General features: G+C 37.7%; 1 protein-coding gene and 1 non-coding gene across 6 annotated transcripts in view; one reads left to right on the top strand and one right to left on the bottom strand.

Annotated features, from left to right (window-relative positions):
* Positions 1-1,965: 1,965 nt before the first annotated feature.
* The window catches only part of Nup153 (nucleoporin 153), a 61,962-nt gene continuing 36,262 nt past the window's right edge, over positions 1,966-27,665 (top strand). For 4 of the 5 annotated variants that reach the window (XM_076859242.1, XM_076859245.1, XM_076859243.1 and 1 more), the window contains exons 1-5: positions 1,966-2,500; positions 15,165-15,390; positions 21,102-21,350; positions 22,829-22,968; positions 23,050-23,178. In XM_076859242.1, coding sequence (XP_076715357.1) covers positions 2,390-2,500; positions 15,165-15,390; positions 21,102-21,350; positions 22,829-22,968; positions 23,050-23,178 — 855 coding nt within the window. In that variant the 5' untranslated portion in view covers positions 1,966-2,389. Of the gene's footprint in view, positions 2,501-2,997; positions 3,473-15,164; positions 15,391-21,101; positions 21,351-22,828; positions 22,969-23,049; positions 23,179-27,665 lie in introns of those variants that run through there. The other variant, XM_076859244.1, reaches the window with a different exon arrangement.
* Positions 25,938-26,014, bottom strand: Trnaa-ugc (transfer RNA alanine (anticodon UGC)). Its single transcript has one exon. It is a non-coding gene; the product is annotated as a tRNA-Ala (tRNA).

Here is a 27,665-nt window from a genome sequence, read left to right as displayed (position 1 = left end):
AATAATAATAATTAATAATAATAATAATAATAATAATAATAATGGCTGGGGATGGAGCTGAACGGAGCACCCTGGGTTCAGTCACTAGTACTGGGGTCGGGGGGGAAAGAAAATACCTGCAGAGTCTGTAGGGTAACAGCAGTAGAGAGAAGCTAGGACTGGGGAGAAGAAGAAGTAGACTAATTATGTTTATCATTTTTGGCAACTTGTCTTAGTGGATATGGTCAGAGGTGCCACAGAAAGTCGTTTGCTCTGCAGCCTGTATCCGATACAGCATGATTTCTTTAAGTGCTAAAAGGCATTACAAGTTCAAGGTACTATAAGTTTGGTTTTACAATTTCACTTATATGATTTAAACAGTGACTTGAATCATACAGATTGGGGGTGAGAGGGTATAGAATTCTTGGAGCTTGTTATCTGTAGCTAATACCTTGTCAATATTATTAGATGCTTTCTATCTGAAGTTACTATGAGCTAGTTATAAACCCTTTCAGCAGGGCCACTACCCTGTTGAGGTCAATATTCACTCTATTTGCAGATGAGGAAACTGAAGTTTAGAAAGAAGATCAGTAACTTCTCCAAGGCTACACAGCTAGTAAGTGATAGATTTGTGTATTTGATTTCAAAGTTATTATAGATTCAAAAATAATTGTCTCAAATAGAACATAAAGCCTATGGTTTTTCACAACAGAGTTTTCTCCCTAATCTTTTGTTTTATTTTGTTATTGTTGTGCTAGGGACTGAACTCCAAGGTGCTTAACCATTGAGCCACATCCACTCATCCTTTTTTATGTTTTACTTAGAGACAGGGTCTCCCAAAGGTGCTGAGGCAGGCTTTGATCTCTGGATCCTGCTACCTCAGCCTACTGAGCCATTGGGACTACAGGCGTGCACTACTGCATCCAGATAGTGTCTCAGCTCTTGCAGATGGGTTCTAATACTGGCTTTGACTGCCTAGCTCAGTGTCCTTGATGGTGCCAGCTACAATCTTTGAAAACCTCCATTTTGAAGGTTGAATGACAAACTGGACCAAATCGTTCTGTCAGCTCTTAGAATCTTTACAGGTAGTGAATTGAGTCTTTGAATCTGGCTTATTCACTTTCCTAAATAGAATGCTATCTGGAAAAAAAAAAATGTTTACTTTTAAAATTACTAGAAATATTATTACTTACCCATAATGTTGGCTAACTACATTAGGTTATAACTGCATCCATTTACTGTGCTTCTTGCATACCAGTAAATACACTCAGTGCTGTACACAGATGATCACATTTACTCCTCACTATGGTTTTATAAGGTGGATTTTAAAGTTTCCCTTCTATAGAGGAGAAAGCCAAGGCCCAGAAGGTTTTGAGTCCTCCAAAGTCCAGTAGGCAGAGCGGCGAAGCCAGAATTCCAGCCCTGCGTGCTTGGCAGCAAAGCCCTTGTGTGTCTAAAGAAACACTGGTAAGCTGCATATATTTTCCAGTTCTGCTTTCGGCCTACGGTTCATGGACAGTGCTTATTCAACCCCAGGTTTGCTTTTCTCTTTTTTCATCTTAATAAAGCATCAACAGCTCCTGTCTTTGGTTTCACATGCACCTTCTGCCAGCTGAACCATGATGGGGAGAAGCAGAGTGGGAGGAGGTTACTGTGCTCAAGCCCAACGTCTCTCCGAGATCTCCTTTACAGCCCACAGCAGCCGCGCTGCCCAGGCTTTGTGCCTCTGCCGGCTGGGCGCCACTCCTTCCGCGCGTCCGCGACCGGGCGTTGAACTACGTTTCCCAGCGGGCCCCGCGGCAAGAGCGCGGGCTCGACCAGCCTTCCTTCCTCCTCGCCTCCCCCAGTCGCAGCGGTGATGATGCACACGCGTCGGGCGCTGACGAGTGACGGTGCTCTGGCTCGCGATCGCGGCGGCGGCCTAAACAGCGGCAATAGGCGCAACAGCGGCGGCGACTGCAGGGACGACGACGACGGCGGGGCGGGCGCTGTGCGCAGAGGGGAGGGGTAGGCGGGCGGCGCCGGCGGCTTCAACTGCGGCAGCGACAGCTAGGGCGACGGAAGAGGCTGCTCCGCCGGCCGGCGGTCGGGTTAGGCCTCAGCGGCGCCGGGAGCGGCTCGCGCCGTCCTCTGCGGGAGATCTCCATAGAGACCGTGACAAACAGACGCGGGGTCCGCGCGAGCTGCCGTTCTGGAGCCGGGTCCTCGGCCTCACCCTCCACCACCCCCCCCGCCGCCGGCGCGCGCGCACCCTCGGTTTCTGCTCGCGACCTCGCGGTTCTCCGTGAGTCTGTGCCTTACTGTCTGGGCAGCGCGGGCCGACTTTTGGGCCGGGGCCGGGCGGGGGAGGCCCTAAGGCCGCCGCCTCTGCCTCTCCCGCCCGGGAGCGGGAAGCCGCCGAGGCTCCGCCATGGCCTCGGGAGCCGGAGGAGTAGGAGGGGGCGGTGGCGGCAAGATCCGGACGCGGCGCTGCCACCAGAGGCCCATCAAGCCTTACCAGCCGGGGCGACCGCAGCACCAGGTACGGGACGCGGGCTGCGGGCGGGGCCGGGTGTGAGGCTCCGGCGCCCCACGTGGAGAGCGGCCGGGAGGCCCGGGCAGAGGCCGGGAGGCGGCGACGGGAAGTGGGCTGCGCCAGGCCGGGCCTTGCGGCGCACACGTGGGGTTGGGCCGCCCTCGCCGGGCTGGCCCGGGGCTTTCCCGGGCGGGCGCAGGGCGGGAAAGGAAATGCGGGGCTTGGGGCTACGTGGGCTTTTTTTTTTTTTTTTTTTTGGCGGGTTTTGGGGCTTTGACGGTATCACGCCCTTTGGAGGGGACAGGAAAGAGGTGGCTGGTGGCCCCGGAGCTGGCCGTCTGGAGGGGCGCGGGGAGGGGGCTGCCTGGACGGGCCTCGGGACGCCGAGGAGCTGGGGGGGCGCTCTAGGGCGCAGGGTGGTCCGAGGCCCTCGTCCCCTGCCCGAGGCCCTCGTCCCCCTGCCCGAGGCCCTCAGGCGAGAACCGCGGCTTAGGTCCCCTCCTGGCCGTGGCTGCCGTGCGCCGGGGCGTTTTGAAAGTCCCTCCGCCCTTACGTCGGGCTCTGCCGCGCGACTCTTCCCTCCCTTTCTCTCCTCCCCCTCTGCATTTCGGAGGCTGGAGTCGGCCGATCCCCGCGGCTGGCGGGTCGCCGGCCCTGGGCTCCCGCACCTGTGGTCTTAACAGGGTGCTCCAGGGTTGGGTGCTCAGGACCCCGGGGGGGCCACCCTGCGCCCGCGGGATGCTGGAGATGGTGAAAAAGGGGTTCTTCGTGGTTGTGGGTGAGACGTTTGGTTCCGAGAAAATCGCGCTTTGAGATGGGGCTCTTCGGGAGGACTGAGCGGGAAGCCTTGCCCTGTTTTGGCAGAGCCGCTAGTAAAACTTCTCAGTGGCTCTAAGGTGGGGAGTGCGTCTTCAGTTCCCTCAAACTAAGAGTACAGACAGCACAAGGACCTTGAGAACTTGTTGCATAATGTTAAAGGTACGTTTCCTCGATTGCTTGAACGTGGAACCCTTCAACGTTTTGTTTGGTGGTATTGTTAAATTGTATCACTATCAACAGATTTTTAGAAGTAGAGATTTGAAGGAAATTTTATAATAGTATAAGTCGTGTTTTATGTAGTAGGTCGTTTTTTGCGTGGTTAGAAGTCTGGACATTATTAACACTCCCAACAACACCCCCCCCCCCAAGATATGTGCAGAAAAGCTTGGTTTTCAGAGTTCTTTGTGAGAAACAGGGGTGTTTGGAGATAGATTTAAGATTAGAATTCAGGTCACAAGCCTGACCATTTAACCTTACGTAATTCTTTGTGTATGGAAGTTAGATTTACGTGCTTTCTGTTTCTCCTAAGAATAAACTGAATGTTTTCCTAGATCTTATGCTGCTATAGAAAAAATGAATTTTTAAAAATAAAGACCAATGAATGGTTTGGATTGAATTTAGAAGGGAAATTATATATTCTAGGGTGGCAAAAGTTACAATCACAATTTATTTTAAAAAGTACTTCGATAAAAATCTAATTTGGGAGGGATGATGCCTTAATAGTACAATACCTAAAGTCCAAGTTGTTTTTAGAGCTGCTATGATTTCAGGCTGTGTGGTTTTATTTTAAATCTTGATAATTTATCATCATTTCTTATCTAAAATACTTTTTTCTTCTTGTACCAGCCATTTGATTGAAAAAGAAAATATATTTTAGCTTTTGAATTGGGATCTGAGATATTTAGGGGGTTCTTGATCACTTAATACTGGCAGAAACTACGTAGTATTTGGGGATATATTAAAGAATATTCTCCTATTATTTTTTTTTTCTCTTCATCTTAAAATAAGGACCTTTCTTAGTCCTTACTGAAACTTTGGTGGACCTGCTTGCTCTCAGCTTTACTAGACAATCCAGTGGATGTTTTGCAGCAGCTGCTGAGTCATCATGAATAGCAAGGAGCTTCATGACATGGCATGTTTTGTACTAATGTTAACTGATTAAGTGCTCAAGGTTTTCTGGTGAAAATGAAGCCTTTGGTTTTGTAGTAGAAGGTTGGAATAAGAATGAGAGGTCTGGCACTGTTAGTTCATGAATGTTTGCCAAACTCTGTCAGGCCAACTAGCTAGTGCAGTCACCCGGTACCTGTGACTTCTGCACATGTTCAGTTGACTTGTAATTTCCTGTTTTGACTTCTGGTTTAGCTCTGAGGGAAATGTGTAAAGATTAACATTTTCTCCTTGTAACTTATGATCTTTAAAGTGTCACTGTGCTTGAAGATGTGGAGACAGAAATCCATTATCTTACTTAACTCACTGAGGGATAGTAACGCTTAAGAATTGTAGAACTGTTACCGCTGTTGACAGGTGACAGTCCTTGCTTCCCCAATGTTGAAGTATAACACTAGAGAAGCATGCCGAGGCAAGGTCAGAGTGGAAGGTAGAAGTTTATTAAAGGACAGCAGAAAAGACTTCTCCCGAAGGAAGAAGGGGACCCAAGAGATAGAATCCATGGAAGTGCGGTTGTCTCCCCTTTTTATACCTAGGGTCTTCATCTGGTCCCCCCACTCCATTCCTGTCCTTTGTTCTGTTATCTTTCAGTGATGGAATGTAGGTGGGAAGGCCTGAAGGGTGGGGCACAGGTGGGCCAAAGAAGTAATCTGGGCAGAAAGGACTTTTGAGTCAGCATCTTCAAGTTTGCTGGGAGCTGTTTCATTAACACTTCTTTGGGCTGGGATCTGGGCCTTGGGGACATTAATATTCCAAGAATTGTTCTGCTTTTCCCGGAATTCATTCCCAACATGGCCTCTATTTTTTTTAATATTTATTTATTTATTTTTAATTTTCTGTGGACACAACATCTTTGTATGTGGTGCTGAAGATCGAACCCGGGCCGCATGCATGCCAGGCAAGCGTGCTACCGCTTGAGCCACATCCCCAGCCCTCTATTTTGGATCTTACTCTATATTAGACCCGATTTACCTAACTACACTGACTACCTAACTTTAAATCTGGCTTCAGAAGCAAAAATGAAGAATAGCTTTGAACAGTGCAAGTTGATAATTTTCACTTGTATTCTTCTGCTTCTTATACCTTTTAGCTTAGACACTTTTATGAAGGGAATGGTATCATTTTTCTACTTGGGAGTCACTAAAGAGAATGTGGTTAGTTCTTGTCACTTCCCATCTCATTTTTGTGTTGTTCTGCGGAGAGGTCAAACCTCTTGCCTTTTGTAATAGCTACTGTAAATTATTCGAGCACATGAGCCAGCAATCAATTCAGAACTTAAAGAAAGGGTTCTTCTGGAAGAAACTACTGCCACCTCCTGGTGAGAGGGAGTCACTTACTTTTTGCTTTCCAATTAGAATTGTGAGATTTGTCTTCTGGTTTGAAGCTGAGAGAGTCCACTCAGCAGTTTTGAAGCTATAAGCAACCTAGTGAGACCCTGTCTCAAAATAAAAAGGGTTGGGGATATGGCTCAGTGGTTAAACGCTCCAGGATTCAGTCCATGGTACAAAAAAACAAAAACAAAACAAAACAAACAAAAACAAAGATAGTTTACATCAGGGGTTGGTAAACTTTTTCTGGAAAGGAACAGATGGTAGATTTTTAGACTTTGCTATTGCTAGTTCTCTGTTTTTCTTTTCTTTTTCTTTCTTTTTTCTTTTTACTTGTAGGTGGTACAAAACCTTTATTTTATTTATATTTATGTGATGCTGAGGGTCGAACCCAGTGCCTCACACATGCTAGGAAAGTGCTCTACTAGACACTGAGCTACAACCCTAGCCCCTCTCTCCTTTTTACAGCCCTTTTGCAAATGTCAAAATCATTCTTATCCTGTGTAAGAACAGGCCAAGGCCTGGATTTAGCCTACAGACCATAATTTGCTAAGCTCTTTTATATGATAGTGTGGTTTTTGTTCTGGTATCTTCTTTTTTGATACTCTGCCCCGTGTAAGTATGTCCTGTGTGCTATCTGATGGCTACAGTGTTTTTGGTTTTGGTAAGAAGGGATATTTAAATGTTGAGTGTTAAACTCATTCTAGAAGTCACTAAGTAGTTCTGACTTTTGTCTTTGTTTTATCCTAGATGCTTAATATTTTAAATGGATATAAAAATGGAAATAATTGATTGGAAAAACATACTCTAATGGGATTAACTGAGTTTGAATCCCATTAGATTGCTCTGATTTGGGCAATTTAAATTCTTAAGTTCCTCATTAGTAAAGTAAAACTTGTTGTGAGGGTTAAATGAGATAATATAAGTATAGCTTTAGTATAGGATCTGACATGTATAGTTAGGATTCCTTTGAAATTGTTGTGATGAAGTAGAACCTTTGAATTTAAATGTCTTTAAATTGTGTCTGATTTGGGGGGGAGGGCGTTGAATGAGAGGTGCTTTACCACTGAGCCACATTCCCAGCCTTATGTGCTTAACTTTTATTTTAAGACAGGATCTGGCTTAGGGCCTTGCTAAATTGTTGTGGCTGATATGGAACTTGTGATCCTCCTGAGTCACTGGGATTACAGGTGTACCCCTGATACCTGGCATGAATTGTCTGAATTTTGCTTCCTCTTAGAGGTTCTACCCGCTTCCCAAGTTCAATCCTTAATAGGTTTATATAAGATTTGAGATCTTTGTTTACTGAGTGATGAGGTGGTGAGACCAAATATTTTTTTTAAATTTTTTTTTTTGAGACCAAATATTAAATAACTACTACCCTTTTAAGTATTTAGTATTTTCCTCATATAAGTGCCAGTCATTTTAAGTATATGGAGAAAAAGCCACAAGTATTGTTTAATGAGAGCTAGGTTTGTTTTTTTGTTTTGTTTTGTTTTTTGGGGGGAGTACTGGGGATTTAACCCAGGGATGCTTTACCACTGAGTCACATCGCTACCCCTTTTTATTTTTCATTTTGAGATAGGGTCTCCCTAAGTTGTTGGGGTCTTGATAGATTGCTAAGGCTGGCCTCAAACTTGTGAGCTTCCTACCTTAGCCTCCAGAGTTGTTGGGATTATAGGTGTGTGCCACTGGTCCAGCTATTTACTAAATTTTTAAATTAAGATGACAAAAAAGCCCAAGTGTATCCTTTATTTCCTAGAAAGAACCTTGCTAAGGTAGGTAGCTATTAGTTTGAAGTAAAATGAAAACTTCGGTCTTTACCTAATGAAAATTGTTTTCTTTAAGTAAAGAGTATTATTAGATTGCAATGGTTCCATATTTTAAAACACTTGTAGCTACTTTGATTATGGCTGAAATATATTTTTAAAAGATTGTGCATTGGAAAGCCTGTTGTAACTTCTTGCTGCCAGCTACAGCTAATTGTCAGAAATAAAATGATAAGATGGCTTTCTTATCCATATATGTCAGCTTGTCAGTTTGTTTGCTTTTGCTTATCTTTTTTCATAGTGTGATTTAAGAAATAAACTTTTACCCCAGTTTTCAAACATCTTAGGTGAGAAAAATGTGGATGTATCTTATGGATGTTTTTTAGTGGGCTTAACTGCTGTGAATTCTCCTTAGCTGCATTTATGGAAGAAAGTTTTTAAAAAGGTTAAAGTCTGTAGCCAATTGTAGAATTTTTGTTCTTTTATCAGAAAAGTATATTAAGGGTCTAGAGAACTTGAGCTGCTTGGATGGGGTAAGTTTGGCCACTGAGTGACTAACAGCTTATAAAATATGGCAGTACCTTAGATTTAGAAGTTGAATTAAAGATATTGAAAGTGAATTTGGTGTATAACTGCATTAGAATTTAAATACCAATTACTTTTCCCCCTTATGGAAACAACTGTTAACCTAACAGAGAAGCTATGTTAAAATAAGTAATTTTAGAATGCATATATTTAAAAGCTGTAAATTCTGAAAGAATTGAGTGACTTATGCCTTTACCATTTCGTGGTTTTTAATAATTATTATATTTTTTAAGTCAGGTAGATTCTTAGATTGTTCTTGGGATTTGAGGGAGCAAAGGAGAAAACCCATTTGGGAAACTATATGAAATGACTTTGAAAAAAGTTTGGGAAGGAGGGTCTAGTGACATGGGTGTTAAATGGATCAGGAAGGTGTATACAGAAAGAAAACTTTTTAAGGGATGGTGATAGGTTTCTGTGTAATGCAGAAACAGCAGTCAAAACAGCCAAACTTGACACTGGTGGTTGTTTTTGGTTTTATCGTTACAGATCCAGTGAAATTATTTCAGAAAGGAGATTTCAGAATCTTGAGTACTACCATTTAATAAAGGATAATGTGAAGAAAAGCAAGTGGACTCAGGAGGCTGAGGCAGGAGGATCACAAATTCAAAGCTAGCTTTAGCAATTTAGCAAGACCCTGGCTATAAATAAAAAATAAAAATGGGCTGGGGATGTGCTCAGTGGTTAAGCAAATTCCTAGGACAAACAAACAAACCCAGAAAGGAAAAGGGAGTGGAATAGAACTGAAGTAACAAACCTAAGAGAAGGAAATATGTATAGGAAGGATATATCCTGTGTCCATATTGGAAGATGCCTCAGATGAAAGATTTGTACAAAGAGAATGTCTTTATAATTGCAAATGAATTCTGAGTTGGTGTTGTATAGAAAAACCCTTCCCCTTCCCCTACTCTAGTCTTCTTTCCTTAATCCTTGAACTCTGATTAAATATATTTGAAAAGCTAATATGTCCACAGTGCTTTACACAGTGAATGTTCTTGATATATGTGTAGTATTGAATTTAATTTCAGTGTGGCCTCCAAGTTGGATATTTAATTATTCTAAATCTCAGTTATCCCCACCTCCCCATCCCCTGGGGTTGAACCCAGGGTTGCTTTTTCCAGTCCTTTTTATGTTTACTTTTCTCAAATTCATTTATTTTTATATAATAATTCATACACTAGAATTTTTTATTTTTAATTTCAAGACAGAGTTTTGCTAAGTTGCCAAGGCTGGCCTTGAACTTGGCAATGCTCCTGCCTCAGCCTCCCTGGTTGCTGGAATAATAGGTGTGCATCAGCATGCCTGATCTAATGACACATTTGATGTGTTTTGCCAAATGAAGAACCCTCAGTAATGGGGAGAGAACCCACTAGATTTGAGAAATCCAAGTTTAAAAATTTACTCCTTTAATTCTTCAGTTTAGCAAGACCCTTGTGTTATTAACTCATGTTATTTCTTATCATCTAGTGTAGACTTTGCTTCAGTGCCACAGGGAGTGTTTTTAAGATTTTAATGCCTTTTGTTGTTGTTATTGTTTTTCCTAAACACTTCATTAATTTGACTTTTTAGGATTGCTTTTCTGCTGTCATTTAATTGGCTTAGTTATTTATCATTCCAGAGGATGGTTCAGTCTCTCCTTGCCCTTGGACAGCTTCAGTTGGTTTTTGTGGGCAAGAGATGTTAGTAGGGCATAAAAAATGATAATTGCTGAAAGTGAAACTTACATCATGTAAATGTATTACACGTTCTTCAGAGTTTTAGAATTACTGATGTTTTTAGAAACTTGCTCTAGAATATTCATATGTGGCAATAAGCTGTTATTTGAGCAGTGCGCTGTAGGTAAATTAAACCCATGCACCAACAAATTTGTGCTCTGTGATACCTGATGCCAGCTCTCACAGAACTGTGCTCTGGTAAAGGCCACAGACAGACTGTAATTACCATGCTATTTGGCAGATTGCCATCATGTGGTAGGTAGCAGGGCACTACTGGTACTCTTGTAAGGGAATGAGTCCCAGACTTGGAAGGTCAGAGGCAGTTTTCTATAGGAAAACTTCCATCAGGCTGCTAGGCTTACTGCTGAAACAGATCTGGAAAAAGTAGGACTTAAGTATTCACTGGACCTTTCTTCAGAGTACTTGCGTTTCTTCCTGGGTTTTTCCTTTTGTTATGTTGCCTGTGGGTGCGCGCGCGCGCATGCGTCTCCCCCTCTCTCCATGTCCTTCAGAATAGGGGATTCAACCCGAGAGCATTCTATCTCTTGAGTTATATTCTCAACTTTCTATTTTATTTATTATTATTTATTTATTTTATTTTTGGTACTGGGGACAACCCAGGGACACTTTGCCACTGAGCTACGTCCCCAGCCCTGTGTGTGTGTGTGTGTGTGTATACACATTTTGAGGTGGGGTCTTGCTAAGTTGCTGTGGCTGACTCAAATTCTCAATCCTCCTGCCTCAGCCTGAGAGTCCCTGATATTACAGATGTGCACTGCTATTCCTGGCTTGTTATATTTTTTAAGTCATAAAGCATTCTTTCTTCAAACTGACTGTCCCCATTCCTATAAAGACCTGAAGAACTCCTCAAGAACTCCTGAAAAGATAGTTGGGTTACACTGGGCCTTCTTTGGTAGTAAGGTCAATGAAAACTTAACTCCAAAAGGAAGCCATTTTTCCATTTTTTCCAATTCTTTTCACTCTCTCAATTTTTCAATAAGGGCTAAAGTGTTTGGTTCTTTAAAACTCTTTTAAAATTGACAGACAAGAAGATGCTTCTTCAGATCTGATTCAGTATAATTCTGTGTATAATCAAGAGATTTTTTTTCTTCTTGAGGAATTTTTAAACAATCCTGATATCTCCTAGTTGGTCATTTACTAAAAGCAAGTACATAATCTGTGCAAGTCTTTAACAAATGGAAATAAAATTAGCTCCAGGGTGCATATTTACTTCTGATCGATTTTCGGAGTCGATATTATAAAGTTTATAATGTTTATAAAAACAGGTGTAATGTTTGGATGAACTTGATAATTTTGAAAATAGGATGGTCTTTTAGGTAAAATGTTACTTTATATTATAGTTAAGTTTATAAGGTTATGTTTATCAAGGTCTTATTTGGTATAATAGGTCACTGAATTTTTAAATAATTTTAATAGCGTGGCTCTCAGAATTTAATTTGCATAATGATAACTCCAAGAGCTTGTTAAAAAGAAATTTGTATTTATGTAAGTATAACAGTACTTCTGATCTGAAGACTTTTTGCGGGATGGGTACCTAGGATTGAATCCAGGGACTCTCTATCCCTGAGCCACATCTCCTGGCCATTTATTTGTTTATTTATTGATAGATAGAATCTTGCTAAATTGCTTTGGGTCTCAATAAATAAGTTGCTGAGGCTGGCTTGAACTTGTGATCCTCAGCCTCCCGAGCTAATGGGATTATAGGAATGTACCACTGCACCCAGTTGAGGACTACACTTTTTTGAGAATAATTATATTAGTCCTTTTATAATGATTAGATATGTGAACTAAAGAACAAAAGATGAAGCAGATGATTCTAAGCACATGTGCAAAAACACACATATAAGTGTATGTGTTTCAAGGGGATTTTTGAAGGATTTCAAGTTTATCTTAAGATATATTAGATTTTTGCCTTTATTGATAAGGTAACCCTAAGTTTGGATAGCATATGTGAAGGACACTCCTTTATTTAGGTCTTCTCACTTTTGTTCCCTTAGTCTACTTACACAGTAGAAATTTGCATAGCCTATTATTTAATAAACACCCTTTTCAGACTTTTTCTGTGCTTATATAATGGGGCACCATTCTCATTTTTTTTTTCTCTTGATTTTTGTTCATGGCACTATCTCACATGTATGTTTATGTGTGACATATTTTGTTTTTCGCCCTGATTTTTAAACTCCATGAGGGCAAAAACTTGTTCACCACTGTATTCCCAGTGTTTTGATTCTTTTTTTAAAAAATATTTTTAATTGTATATGGACACAATACCATGATTTTATTTATTTATTTTTACGTGGTGCTGAGGATTGAACCCAGTGCCTCACACGTGTGAGATAAGTGCTCTATCACTGAGCTAAACCCCGGCCCCACCAGTGTTTAATTCTTGATGCACACTACGGTGTGCAGTTAGTATTGATTGAATGAAGAAAAGCAGTGTGTGAACTGCATTGTATTCAGTACAGTCCAAAATGGTCACTGCAAAGTTTGTTGTTCTGATTCACTTTAGGATATTTTCATTATATTTTAATTATTGTCGGACTAGTGTTCCACATGTATGTTTTCTAGACAGTTGAAGTTTGAGTCTTTTTTTTTTTTTTTAAAGTATGCTTGATTTTATTAACCTGTTGTAGTGGAGCTTTTCCCCCTAAACGTTATCATAATTTCCTGAAATGTGTCTAATTTCCTAATGTCTTTAACTATAGTGTTGATTCTCAAACTTTAACATAACATCAGAATCACTTGGGCGGACTTCGTAAGAAGAGAGCCCTACCTTAGGAGTACATTACCTGAGATTAATGCTACTGTAGCTGAGGGAACCACACATTGAGAACCACTAGGATTAGAATATGTTAAACTTACTTTAACTTTGTCCTGATGACTTGTGTCATTTGAGGTATGTTTGATTATTTAAGTACTTTTTATTATTTACTGAATGTACTTTTTTTTTTTTGGAAAAAAATCCTTTTGTTGTCATTTACTGTGCCACTAGTAACTCCTCTGTCCCACTGAAATTTTCCTGTGCTAAGTTGCTCTGGGCTGAGACTAGATAAGTTGGTTAAATTTTAGCTTAGAAGAGAAAGTCTTGTAAGCACAGTTCATGTGTACTTCAGAGAATAAACTTTTTCGTATCTGTTTTGATTATTCAGATTTGGTTTTTGATTGTTCTGTAACATATCTCCTGATGACACACAAGTGACTTCTGGTTAAATATGGTGTCATTTTTATGTTGTTCTCTGCTTGCTTTAGATGGATAAGGATCATGAGGATCCTTGATATTTTTATATTTTTACATTTCTATATTTTTATACTTTAGAAGTCCACAAATGACTTTTTCCCACCCTAAGTTATTTCTGTAGTGCTTTAACTAACCTATAACCTCATATCATATGTGTCTTATTTTTTTTGAAAGGCTGTCTTAAACTGAATTTTACCTTGTAAGTACTTCCAGGTCTTTTGAAATAGTGGAGGGTGGGATAAAGAACTAGTACTATATTATATTATAAAAAATGTGAACTCTAGATGTAGTAGGTATAATATGATCTTTTTTCCCAAAGTAACTAATATTATGCATTATAGCATAGAAAAAGGAAACAGTGCATTTGTGTTTTTTAGTAGTGAATATTCTGAAACTATGGGTTTGAAAGCTGATTTTGTAGATCTGTTGAAAATCTGTTCATAGAACACATGGGAAAATACATACTTTTAGTTTGTTACTTGCACGTTTTCAAGCAATGAGGAAATTGCTGTTCAAGTGCCTGCCTGTATCAGACATGTGTTCCATATTTTCTGTTGATAGGATTTTTAAAGCCTCTTTGTCCTTGGGTTGCTTTCAATGTCGATTCATATATTCTGCCTTTTTTTCTTTTTTATCTGCTAACCACCCCCACCCCCACCCAGTTAATACTGCTTAATGAAGGAAATTGTTGCTTGCAATTAGTTACCTTAGCAGAGTTTTTTCTGTTGGCTTTTTTCCTGGTTAGTAATAAAATTACCAATATGTTTGTTATACTTTTGTAAATTGAAAAGTACTGTCACATAATTTTCACTATAATTTCAGTAGTTAGTAGGAGGGGGTGTTCTTACTTAAGCTAGAGTAAATCAAAGAACAGGGAGAAACTCAAATTTTGTAATGGGTCATCGTAATCCCAAGGCCCATGATTTTAGTCTGTCTTAGATATACTGAAGTAGTTGTGTTTGTGCCGGGGGTAAGTTACTTATTGTCTCTCTTCATCCTTAAAGTGATGGGAGTGTTAGTTTCAACTTCATATAATTATTGTAAGATTAAATTGAAGGAAATAAATTGATTACAGCATTGCCTGACTCATAACTGAAGTCACTGTAAAGGTTAATAATTCTTGTAGTTATAATACCACTTTATATTTCTTCCTTTAAAAGTCAATACAGTAAAATTTCACTTTCAAAAGATATTAGAGGAGCTGGGGTTGTGACTCAACGGTAGAGTGCGAGCGCTTCCCTCGCACATGCGAGACCCTGGGTTCGATTCTCAGCACCACATACAAAAAGTGAAATAAAGGTGTTGTGTCCAACTGCGACTAAAAAATAAATATTTTTTAAAAAAGATACTAGAATATTTCTTGGATTAGTTTATGTTGGATTAGTTGTCTTTTGTTCTTAAACCCTCATTTCTATTAGTCTAATTGTTTTCTTTTCTTTTCTTTTTTTTTAAAGAGAGAGTGAGAGAGGGAGAGAGAGAATTTTTTAATATTTATTTTTTAGTATTTGGCTGACACAACATCTCTGTTTGTATGTGGTGCTGAGGATCGAACCCGGGCCGCACGCATGGCAGGCGAGCGCGCTACCGCTTGAGCCACATCCCCAGCCCTGTTTTGTTTTCTTAAAGAATGTGTAAATAGTTGTTACTGAAGTTATGGTTTATATGGTTTCTTTTAATACATTGAGATAGAAAAGGATGCCTTTTCTTGGATTAAAACATTTAGTACGTACTTTATTGCTAAGTCTAAAATAGATCTTGCTTATTCGATAGCTTATGGGGTATTTTAAAGGATTAGAATAATTAGGCATTTGGGACAAATATTAGCTCATGTATGCTATAGAACAAAGGAAAAAGTAAGAATTTCATGTAAAGAAAATTTAAAATATTGTGTCATCGTAACTTTAGTAACCGAATTTTAGTAAACTCTGTTGGAAATAGTTATGTCTTGCTTGGCATGAGTTTCTTTTCTGTAAGTGATTATATATTTAAAAAGATTAATTTCTAAAATTGTCTTGTGTTTTCTCCCAACAGGGCATTCTTAGCAGGGTTACAGAATCTGTTAAGAATATTGTGCCAGGGTGGCTACAAAGATATTTCAACAAGAATGAAGATGCATGTAGCTGCTCAACAGACACAAGTGAGGTTCCACACTGGCCAGAAAATAGAGATGATGATCATGTGATGTATGGCCATGAGGAGAGCTCTAATAATAATGATGGGAGAATCACCCCTGAGCCAGCTGTCAGTAATACAGAAGGTTAGTAGCATATGGATATATTTTTTATGAATGATAGATTTTAAATACATTTATATTTACCTGGCTGTGGTTAATCAATGTCATTGTAGATTAACAATTGACATTGTGGTTAATCAATGTCATTGTAGAACACAAAACATCTGGAGGAGGATGGTGATTAGTTTTAAATTGAATGTCTTTGTTATTTACCAACCTTCTGTTCAATAAGGAAGTCTGACACATTAGTTAAGAGTACAAACTCTGTCAGACTTTGGGTTTGAATTTTCATATCAGCAGTATTAGCTATGTAGTGTTTGGCAGGAGACCGTTTCCTCCTCTCTGCCTTCCTAAGTTGTTTCAGAAAGAGTAATTGTGAGCTGAGTATGGTGGTGCACTCTTGTACTCTAAGCTATTGGGAGGCAGAGGTGGGAAGACCATTTCAGCCCACAAATTTGAGACTGACCTTGTCTTTTTTTTTTTTTTTTAAGTAATTGTGAAGCCCTTAGAATAAACCCTAGCACTAAGGGAACACTGCACAAATGTTAACCATTAGAATGAAACTGTTAGTGTCTCTCAGAACACATGAATTTGGGTATAATATAACTAGTTGTATCCTGTTCTCTAGAGCAAACTCAATTGGGTTATTCCATTAATCACTGTTCAGTAACCCTGCATTTTAAATCTTTGATTAGGATCTACTTTCCAGCATTTTGTTAGGGTTTACAAGTATTGTAAATTTAGTGTAACTCATGTCTAGGCTATATTTGGAGATATTATTATTGTCATTTCACTTGATATGTATTTTTTTATAACTGTGTTGATATATAGCTCATCTCATTATAGCTTCATTGAGATACATGCCATAAAACTCATCTATTTAAAATGTAGTTTAGTGGTTTTAAGTATATTCACTGGGGTTTGCAGCTGTCACTCCCATTGATTTTAGAACCTTTGCTGTCACTCTTCATTCCCTTCTCCCTCAACTCCTGACAACCACTGATCTGCTTTCTATCCCTGTAGATCCCTATCCTAGGCATTTCATGTGAATGGAATCATAAAATATGTATTCTTTGTCTCCAATTTTCCACTGACCACAGTGTTTTCAGCATGTATCAGAATGTCATTTGTTTTTATTGTTATTGGACAATATTCCATTGTATGGATGAATTTACCCCTTATTTATTAGTTAATGGACATTTGAGTTGTTTTCACTTTTTGGATGTTATGAATATTGCTGTGAATATTTGCATGCAAATTTTTTGTGTAGAATAAAATTGCTGGGGCATATAATCATTCTATATTAAATATTATGACAAACTGCTAAGGGGTTTTCTAAAGTGGCTGTATCATCTTACCTTCCTGCAGTATATGAAAGTTTTATTTTCTTTATATGTCATTTACCAAAACTTATTTTGATTATAGTTACCTTAGTAGGTATAATGATATTTCATTGTGCTTTGGGTATGGTGTTGTGTCGCCGTTGCCCTCCCCCTGCCAAAAAAAAAAAAAATCTGGGATTGAATCCATGCCTCGTGCGTGTTAGGCAAGCACTCTACCACTAAGTCACAACCTCAGTATCCAATTTAGTTTTAATATCTGTAGTTTTCAAGATTTCTTTTAAATATATGTCAACAACCATCTGGAGGCTTTTTATTTGGTAGATGACTGCTTCCAATCCCCCACCCTGCCAATCACATGGGATCCAGCTTGACTTTTCTTTCTTTCTGTTAGAGATTTTCTAGTATGCACTGATATAGTCACAGTAACAGAATCTGTTCTCTCAATCCTAATAGAATACTTATAGGGTTTAATTAAACCTATATAGGGATTTAGGTGTGGGATTCATGGATAGTTTCTAATTCTATACCTGTAAAATTATTTTTTGTATTTGTATTTACATGGAAACAATGGAATTAACTTCATTGGTTGCTAAGGTTAATTCAAACTCAGATTGTATTCATTACTGTATTAAATTTATAAGATAGCTTTTTTTGTATGTATTATACATGCCTTTGTAATTTCTAAACTCAAGTTATTATGGAAAATTTATAGAAGTACAGAGGATAGTACAATGAGCCTCTATTTCCCCATCACTCAGCTTCAACAACAGTTTATGGCTGGTTTTGTTTTCTTGGTTCTCACACATTTTAGCCCACCTCTCCACTTCACTCCCCTGAGGATTCATTTTTATTATTATTATTTTTATTTATGGTGCTAGGGCTTGAACTCAAGAGCCTCATGTTAAGCAAGCACGCTACCACTGAGCTACATTTCCTGCTGTTTAGAAGCAAATTGTGGGCAGCTTTTTGATATGTTTCAAAAATTTATATCACATTTTCCTTTCTCAGACCTGACTCATAGTCCCCAAACCTTCTGAGTTCTAGACAGTTCTTATAATCTGCCTTGACCTTTCTCAAATTATTTGTTTAATGCCTGCAGTCAGATAGTGTGAGACTTCAAGTATAAATTGTAACCCTCCCATAAGATGAACATAGCTATTACTAGATATAACAACAACAAAAAAATCAGTTTATATCAACTTTGCAAAACATTACACTTGAAGTTATTCTCAAAATTTAGAGATATATCTACTGTCGAAGTAGTGTCAAATTGCAGAAGGCTAAAATAATATGAAAGTTCTTAATGTTTCCTAAAAGTTAATTTTTACAAAAATAACTTGTATTAATAGTAACAGTGAGGCTGGAGAGTATTTTTATTCTTCAAGTAGCACAATGCAGTAAAACAGTTTGCAGCCCATTTCAAATGTATTGTCTGTAGCTTTCTTTTCCTGTGTTGATTCTTGTAATGATGATGAGCCTTGGATGTATAGATTTCTTCTGCTAGATTAGAAGAATAGAATGATGAGAAAACCCCCAAATCCATGTACTGTTAAATCTTCATTGATGGAGCCTTGATTCGGGACACTGAGCGTCCCACAGTGATATACCTCATATATGAGCCAGCAATGAATTAAAGTTTTGGACTATTATGCCTCATAGTTGTACTCTTAGAAAACTAGGTGTTTATGGCTGATGTGAATCTGTAGGTGACATGGCCTTATTTAATCTTCCTGTCCCAGACTACATTCTTCATATGGTTAGGTGTGAAAGATAGGAAGCTCTGTAAGTAGCAAGAACTGGCTTGTGCTTCTTGGCCATTTATATGTATCATTTTTGGAGAAAGAATGCCTATTCAGTTTCTTTGCAGTTTTTTTGGTTTGGTAATTTGACTTTTGAGTTGTAGGAGTTATTCATATCTTCTGGATATTAACCTCTTTATAGGCTTTCCAGATGTTTTGTGTTCTGTCTTTTCACTCTGTTTTTTTGCACAAAAGTTTAATTAATAAATTGGGTATGGGGGGATTGAACCCAAAGGCGCTTTACTATTGAGCCACATCCCCAGTCCTTTTTACTTATTATTTTGAGATAGTCTCACTATGTTGCTGAGAGACTCAGCCTCCTGAGTTGCTGGGATTAAAGCGTGTGATATCACACCTTGCTTTAAATTTTAATGTAATGCCTTTGATTTTTCTTTTGTTGCCTGAGCTTTAGGTATGGTATGTAAGAAATCATTGTCAGACCATAATAATGTTTTTCCTTTGATTTCTTCTGGAATTTTAGAGTTTTGAGGTATTGAGCTTAAGTCTAAGCCTCCAATATGGTTAGACTTAACCTTCTGTTTCCTCTGTGACTTTTCAGAATGGTTGTAGAATGGTTCTAACACTAGAACATAGTTCTTATTCCTACAGGGAAATGTTTTGGTACCTCATCTGAATGCCAGGGAAGTGTTTATGGGATTTCTAGATTTCTAAGTTCTGGCAGCCCTTGAGAATCCTTGGCACAGTTTTTTTTTTTTTTTTTTTTTTTTTTGCTTAGTGCTCTTGGTGTCTCTGTTTTCAGCTTCATTGCAGCTGCTATTTGGTGGTGTTGCTTTGTGTATGTACAATCCATTCTCCCACTGAACATTTCCATGTGAACTTCTGGGGGCTCCTGTGAGTGTAGTGCCCTTGGTTCTGATTCTATATGCTGTTTTGCATGGACTTCATCAGGACTCTGTTCCAGATTTGACAGTATTCCTCAGGCTTATCTTTTCTTAAACTCTTTTTTTGTGGTCTAAACACAGTTGCCTTGTGCTTTCACCAGTTTGATACATATTTACATTAGAAGAACTAGTTTGGTCTTAGTTATTCCATTCTAATAGGGTAATCTCTTTTGGGAACTTGACAAATGATTTTAAAGTTCTTGGAAATATACAAGAAGATGAACGGAGGTATTCTGAAAAAGAATAAGGTGAAGATGGGTGAAGTGGAATAAATTTAACAGGCATTCAGTGTGTTCTAAAGCAAAGTATTTAAAACATTATGGCACTGGTACAGAAATATGCAGGTGTAACATTAGAGGAAGGAGGAGTAAAGCCTCTTAATTGACAATCGATGAGGAAAGAATGGCTTATTTAAGATTTTATCTTAGGATACTAAAAACAGGCTTATCCCTTTGGAAAGAATGAAGCTTACTTCTTCACTCCTGCATTGTAACTGATTCCAAATGGAGTCAAGATTAAATAAGCAACAGTACCTGAGGAAATGAGTAAAAGTTGTAAATGAGTTGAACCAACTGGGGGAAAAATGGTTGTGGTATTTCAGTTGTCATATCACACGGTCTTATGGGCAAAAAATACACTTTATACATCTTATTAGTCTTTTATTATTAATCTTAATAGTAAGGGAGACTATGGCAATAAGCATTTAACAGAAGAAATATAAGTGGGTAACGAATATAGGGAAGGATGCTCAAAAGCTCTCTCACTTGAATAAGTACAAAAAAAATAATGATTCCATTTGCCAGAAATTAGAAAAGGTTAATATCCAGCTTTGGAGTTTATCAGAAAATGTATATTGTCATTTACTATTTGTGTGAGTACAACTTATGAAATCCTTTGAAATCACATTTTAATATTTGTTATAAAAAATAAGTAGGAGTATGCAATTGGGTCCAGTTTGACAGAGCAGTTGATTCTCAGGATACTTAGGACTGCTTGGGCTAATTTTGGCACTCAGCTTCAGACTTAACTGAGGCTGTGATAGGCTCAGAGAGATTTGTTTAATATCAGTTCTCACAAATGTCATATGTATTGAAATTATAGAACCATGAATTTATGCAAAAGAATACTCTTTAAATATGCAGATATAAGTGCATTTGTGTTTAATTATTTTCTTATTGGGAAAATAATTGAATAATTATAGGCAGTTTGAGGGTATAATAGAATACAGGGTGGTTTTTAAATGGAATGCTCAATGTACAAAAAATTATTGGTAAAAGAAAAAAGGTTAAAGAACAAGATGATAACATGATATGTTGGGACAATGTATCTTTGTGTATACATAGAAAATATTAGAGATACTCAGAGTTAATAGTGACTATTATCTGGAGGGAGAGATTTAATGCTTATTTTATGACTTTATGAGCAGATGTTATAACACCTGTTCAAGGAGAATCTGGGACATGTTCTTTAAGTTGTACGTGATCACTAAACTATTTTGACACTAGTTTTGGTAACTTCAAATTCAGTTAATTGGTTAAGGAGTATCTTAAATTTATCTTATCATGGGAATCCTCAGTGATTTGTAGTTGAAACTATTAATGTAGTGTTTCTTAAAGAAACACTGATAGTGTATTGATTTTTCTAAGTTGAATATTTATACTATTCTCTCTCTCTCTTTTTTTTTTTTAAAGAACCTTCGACAACAAGTACTGCTTCTAATTATCCAGATGTATTGACAAGGCCTTCTCTTCACCGGAGTCATCTGAACTTCTCCATGTTGGAATCTCCAGCATTGCACTGTCAGCCATCTACATCCTCGGCATTCCCAATTGGCAGTTCTGGATTTTCCCTTGTAAAAGAAATAAAAGATTCTACCTCTCAGCATGATGATGACAACATCTCAACTACCAGTGGTTTTTCTTCAAGAGCCTCTGATAAAGGTATTTTTTTCATTTGACAGTAAGTTTGGTAGTAAAATTAAATTTCATGGAATGTCTTTTCCCCCACATTTTTTTATTGGTGCATTATAGTTGTTCATAATGTGGGATTTGTCATTACATGTTTATATATGCACAGAGTAGAACAATATAATTTGACCAACATCATTCCCAAAGACTTCTGCCTCCTTCCTCTCCACCTCTTATGTTAGTCCCTTTCCCCTGCTGATCTTTGATTTTTAGGATATCCACCCTCACCTTTGATTTCCTTTTACCTCTCTGGCCTTCCGCACAGGAGAGAAGACAACAATCCTTGACCTTGTGTGTTTGACTTATCTAACATGACGATCTCTAGTTCCATCCATTTTCCTGCAAATGACATGATTTCGTTTTCCCTATGACTGAATAAATTCTTTCATGTATTATACCACATTTTCTTGATCCTTTCAACTGATGATGGACACCTAGTCTAGTTCCATAGGTTTGCTGTTATAAACATGGGTATGCATGTATCACTATATATTATCTGACTTTAATTATTCAGGGTTAATACTGAGAAGTGATAAAGCTGAGTCATGTGCTGGTTCCATTTCTAGTCTTTTGAGGAGCTTACAAACTGATTTTTAGTGGTCGTACTAATTTACAGTCCCACCAGGACTGTAAAAGTGTTCTTTTTTCTTCATCTTCTCCAGCATTTATTATTAATTTATATTCTTGGTGACTGCCATTCTGACTGGTGTGAGATGAAATCTCAGTTTTGGTTTGCATTTCTTAATTGCTAATGATGTTGAACATTTTTTTCATGTATTTGTTGGCCATTTCTATTTCTTCTTTTGAGATGTGTGTGTTTAATTCATTTGCCCATATATTAGTTGGGCTAGCTGATGTTTTGATGTAAAGTTTTTTGAGCTCTTCATGTATTCAAGACACTAACAAAGAGTAGCTGGCTAGAAAAGATTTTCTCCTGTTCTGTGGGTTATCTTTTCACATTCCTAATTATTTCCTTTGTTTTGCAGAAACTTGTAAATTTGATGGTGTTCCACTTATTAACTCTTGGCATTATTTCCTGACCTTTAGGGGTCCTATTGAGAAAGTCGTTGCCTGTGCTTAAAAGCTAGAGTATTGACCCTACATTTTATTCTAAGAGTTGCATATTTTCTAGTTTAATTTCGAGGTCTTGGATCCATTTTGAGTTGGCTTTTGTGCAGGTTGTGAGATAAGGTTCTACTTCCATTCTTCTGTATATGGATAACCAATTTTCCCAGCACCATTTGTTAAAAAGGCTATCTTCAGTGTATGTTTTTGGCACCTTTGTCAAGGATTAGATGACTGTATCTGTGTGAGTTTGACTAAGTGTCTTCTATTCTGTACTATTGGTCTATGTTTTAGACCAATTATTGACTATTTGACTTAGTTTTAATTTTTATTTTTCTATGTGAAAATCTAGAGTCTTATAATTGGTGCTATTACTTTTGTTTCAGATATAGCTGTTTCAAAGAACACTTCATTGCCACCTCTGTGGTCCCCAGAGGCTGAACGTTCTCATTCAGTCTCTCAACATACTGCCACCAGCTCAAAAAAACCAGCATTTAACTTATCTGCCTTTGGAACACTTTCCTCTGTGAGTACTAACTGGATTGGATTTAATCACATTCATTTTGAGTATTTTTTGCTTAAAGTTTGTCATTGTGTTTCTATGCAGTCACTTGGGAATTCTTCAAATCTTAAAACAAGTCAGCTTGGAGATTCTCCTTTTTATCCTGGAAAAACAACATATGGTGGGGCAGCAGCTGCTGCAAGACAGCCTAAGCTACGAAATACACCTTATCAGGTTGGTTTAATTGGAGATGGATGATGGTTCTTCTTTTCTTTTTGCTTTTAATTAGCCATTCACTATTGACACTCAAAAATTAAAAATAAATAAATAAATAAACTTTTAGTTATTCTTTGGTAAAAATTACAGAACTATGGAGATGACTGCACCTCCACCATCACCCTTTTTAGGATATGTGAATATTATTTCAGGTCCAAGTGAACATTTTGTGTATTATATTTGTGTGTGTCTCTTAGAAGTTTGATTAATTTATTTTGTGAGGAATAAATTACATAATAAAAATTTCCTCTTATTTGTGTATTTGAATTAATAATAAAACACATGCAGTTGTGTAACCATTTCTGCAGATTTTTGAACAAACCCCCATCATCTCAGAACATTACCTTGTGCATCTCTGTAGTCAGTCTGTCCTTTCACTACCATCCTCTTGACAACCGCTAATGTTTTTCTTTCCCTGTAGTTTGCCATTTTCCACAATGTCATATAAATTTTAGTCAGGTGTAGCCTTTTGTATCTGACTTACTCCAGTTAGCATAGTATGTTTGAGATCAGTCTGTTTTTGCATGTCAGTAGTTCCTTTTTATTGCTGAGTAGTATAATTATGATTTTTCACCAGTAAAAGGACATGATTATTTCTCGTTTTTTGCCTGTTTTGGATAAAGCTGCTATGAACATTTTGTATGAATGTTAATTTTCATCTCTTGGGTAAATACCTGGGAGTTGGATTACTGACTCACAAGGTAAGTATATAATAAATTGCCAGATTGTTTCAGAGTGCCTGGTACCAGTTTGCATTCTCACTAGTAGTGTAAGAATTCTAGTTGCTTTGCATCCTTCCTAGCACTTGGTGCTAGCTTTTTGTTTTAGCCTTGCAAATAGGCATGCAGTGATAATTTCAATATGTGGTTTTAATTTGAAATTCCCTATTGATTATTAGTACTGCAAGAAATTAGACATGTGCTCAAAAGTTACTCAGCAAGGCAAACTACCCGAAAAAATGTGGCAAGCAAGCACACTGGGTGGGAAGTTTGCCCAGGTTTTTATCCTTTTGCTCTAATAGAAGGAGTTTAGGATTACTATATATGTGATTGACTAATTTAAAATTGGGGAGGGCAAAGGAAGGGAAGGACTCTAGTTAGGATTCGATCACCTAGTAAACTGTAGGCATTATGATTGGAAGACAGAGGACAAAGAGAAATAGTTGGGGGAATCAAAATGGCTACATTTTAACCACATGGTTTAGTAACTTAAAAATAGCTCCACCTAACTACTCACTAGGAAACTCAGATTTTAGATTATAGCAGACACTTTTTTGTTACATATTAGGAAACTCAGACTATAGGTTTAACTTTGACAAAAAAAAACAACATTAATCTTACATGATGTTGAACATCTTTTCATATGCTTATTTGCAATCAGTGTCTTTGAAGTGCCTTTAAATCTTTTGACCATTTTTAAATTGGGCTATCTTATTAAAGAATTTTGAGCATTCATTTTTTTCAAATCCTTTATCAAATGTGTGTTGTAGATATTACATTCTGTGACATGTTTTCACAGTGTCTTTTGAAAAGAAATTTTTACTTTTGATTACATCTAAGTATATTTGTTCTGTTTTTTCTTTTATGATTTCGCTATTATATCTAAGACATTTTTGTTTAACCCAGTGCCACAGATTTTCTTGTTTTTTGTTTGTCCCCAGAAGCTTCATAGATTTAGGTTTTAATTTAGACCTGTGATTCATTTTGAGTTAATTTTTTTTATCTAGTATTAGGTATGGGTCAAAACTTGTTTTACATATGGATGTACCATATGTTGAAAAGACTATTCTCCATTGAATTACTTTTGCACATTTGTTGAAAAGTAGTTTACTGTACATTGGCTCTGTTTCTGGACTTTCTATTATTTTTCCATTGATCTGCATTTGTCCTTGCAGTATTACCTTGTCTTGATAGCTCTTTTATAGTAAGTCTTAAAATCAGGTAATGTGAGCTCTCTAACTGTTCTTTTCTTTTACAAGCTTGTTTTGACTTTCCTGGGTTCTTTGCTTTTCCATAAAATTTTAGATTCAGCTTGTTGGTTCCTACAAAGGCTGTTGGAATTTTGATTGGGATTGCATTGAGTCTAAAGATCAATTTGAGAAGAATGGACATCTTAACAAAACTGAGTCTTCCAGTTCATGAAAAAACTTTATCTCTCTTTATTAAGGTGTTTTGAAGATTTCTTTCATGAGTGTTTTATAGTATTCACAATGGAGACCTTGAACACATTTTGTTAGAATTTTTTGTTTATTTTGATTAGTTACACATGACAGTAGAATGCATTTTGACACATTCATACCTAAGTATTTCATTTTATTTGGCATAGCATAAGCAAAAGTCTGAATAGTGTTATTTATTCAATGAGTTGAATTCATAGTTGAAATCTTTCCAGCAAAGAAACATTCAGGCTCAAATAGCTTCCCTGATGAATTCTAACAAGTATTTAAAAAAGAAAGAGTACCAATTATATTATAAACTCTTCATGTATTAGAAAAGAACATTATCCAACTCTTTTGTGGGGGTACTGGGGATTTAACCCAGGGGCTTCACTGAGCTGCATCCCTAGCCCTATTTTTTAAATTTCTTTTTGAGATAGCGTCTCACTAAGTTACTGATTATGGCCTTAGACTTCTGACCCTCCTGCCTCAGCCTTGTAAGTTGCTGGGATTATAGGTGTGTACCACCATGCCTGTCTCCCCAATGCAGTTTTTTGGAGGGTGGGGGTGCTGGGGATTGAACCCAGGGCCTTGTACATGCAAGGCAAGCACTCTACCAACTGAGCTATATCCACCCCCTGCCAAACACATTTTTAATAGGCTAACAGTACTTTGATCCAAAATGAGACAAAGACATTAAAAAAAAACATGGACAGCATTTCTCATTAATTATGGATACATGCTTTTCCAACAAAAATTTTTGTAAATTGAACTCAACGTTTATAAAAAGAAAACTGTATCATGATCAGGTGGGATTTGTCCTGGGAAAGCAACATTTGAAATTTTTGTAACCTACCACGTAAGCAGATTAAAGAATAAAAACCTTATGAACATTTGATATTATAAAACATTTCACAAGATCCATCATCCACTCATGATAAAAATTTTCAGCAAACCAAACCTAGGAAAAGATAAAAAATTCATCCTGATAAAGCGTATTTACAGATGTACCATTCCTTAATACAGATGTACCATTCCTTAATGTGAAAGACTGAATACTGTTCTTCTGAAATGGGGGAAAGAGAAGGGAAGTCTCTTATCAAAACTGCTATGCTTCAACCTCGTATTACAGATCCTACCCAGTGTAGAACAAGGTATACAGATGGAAAAGGGAGAAGTAAAATAATTTCTGTTCAGGAATGTAGGTATTTATTTATATCTATTACCAAAGAACTTCAAAAAATGCTATCAGAACTAATAGTTTGTCAGAGTCACAAGATACAAGGTCAAAAAAATACAGAGCAATTTGTATTTATGAGTGTATATATTAGTAGTCAATAATTAGAAATGAGAAATACCAGTTTAAGGGAAATTGCATCCTGTTCTTTGTCCTGCTATTTTCTTGAGGACTGTACAAATTCTGGTTTGTGTGGGTTATAGTATTTTTATTTTATATTACAGATTTTGACCTTTTTAGAGATGGAAGAAAATGTAAACATTTTAAGATTTTTGGAGCAAATCTTATTGAAATGAGAATCCATGGTAAATAGGAATCAACAAATGCTTGAAATTAGGATATTTAAAGATTTTAATTTTGTCATTAAGGGTAGTCATTTCTTATCCTGATTAGAAGATTCTTTCTTGTCTAATTAACAGTAGTAATTATGAGACTTTTTTTCTGCACTACTGGAAATTGAACCCAGGGGTGCTTTACCACTGAGCTACATCCGCAGCTTTTTTTTTTTTGGAGGGTGGGAGGTACAGGGATTGAACTCCAGGGCACTCATCCATTGAGCCACATCCCCAGCTCTATTTTGTGTTTTATTTAGAGACAGGGTCTCAATGAGTTGTTTTGCGCCTCGCTTTCTGCTAAGGCTGGCTTTGAACTTTCGATCCTTCTGCCTCAGCCTCCCAACCTGTCGGGATTATAGGGATGCTCCATCTGCACCTGGCCATCCTCAGCTCTTTTAATTTTTATTTTGAGACAAGGGATTGCTAAATTGTTCAGGCTGGCCTCGAATTTGTGGTCCTTCTGCCTAAGTCTTTCAAGAGAACAGATGCACAACGTCACGCTAAGCTGTGAGCCTTATTTCTGAGTGTTTTTATGGGGGACATTTTGTTATAAGAGAAAGCATTAACTGGATGTCAGAGTTACATAGGAAGCTTTTTCTTAAGCTGGATCATATCATGTTAAAAACTAAAATTTATAGTTAATATAGTTCAGAATAGTCTGGAGTGTGTTCCTGTTTCCTTCTCCTTTATTGCCAGTATTGAGTTCTGTTCTTTTTAA

Source organism: Callospermophilus lateralis, chromosome 6 (assembly GCF_048772815.1).
Source record: "Callospermophilus lateralis isolate mCalLat2 chromosome 6, mCalLat2.hap1, whole genome shotgun sequence".
Taxonomy (NCBI): Eukaryota; Metazoa; Chordata; class Mammalia; order Rodentia; family Sciuridae; genus Callospermophilus; species Callospermophilus lateralis.
Note: the sequence above shows the minus strand (reverse complement) of the source record. Positions and strands in the feature narration are given on the sequence as shown.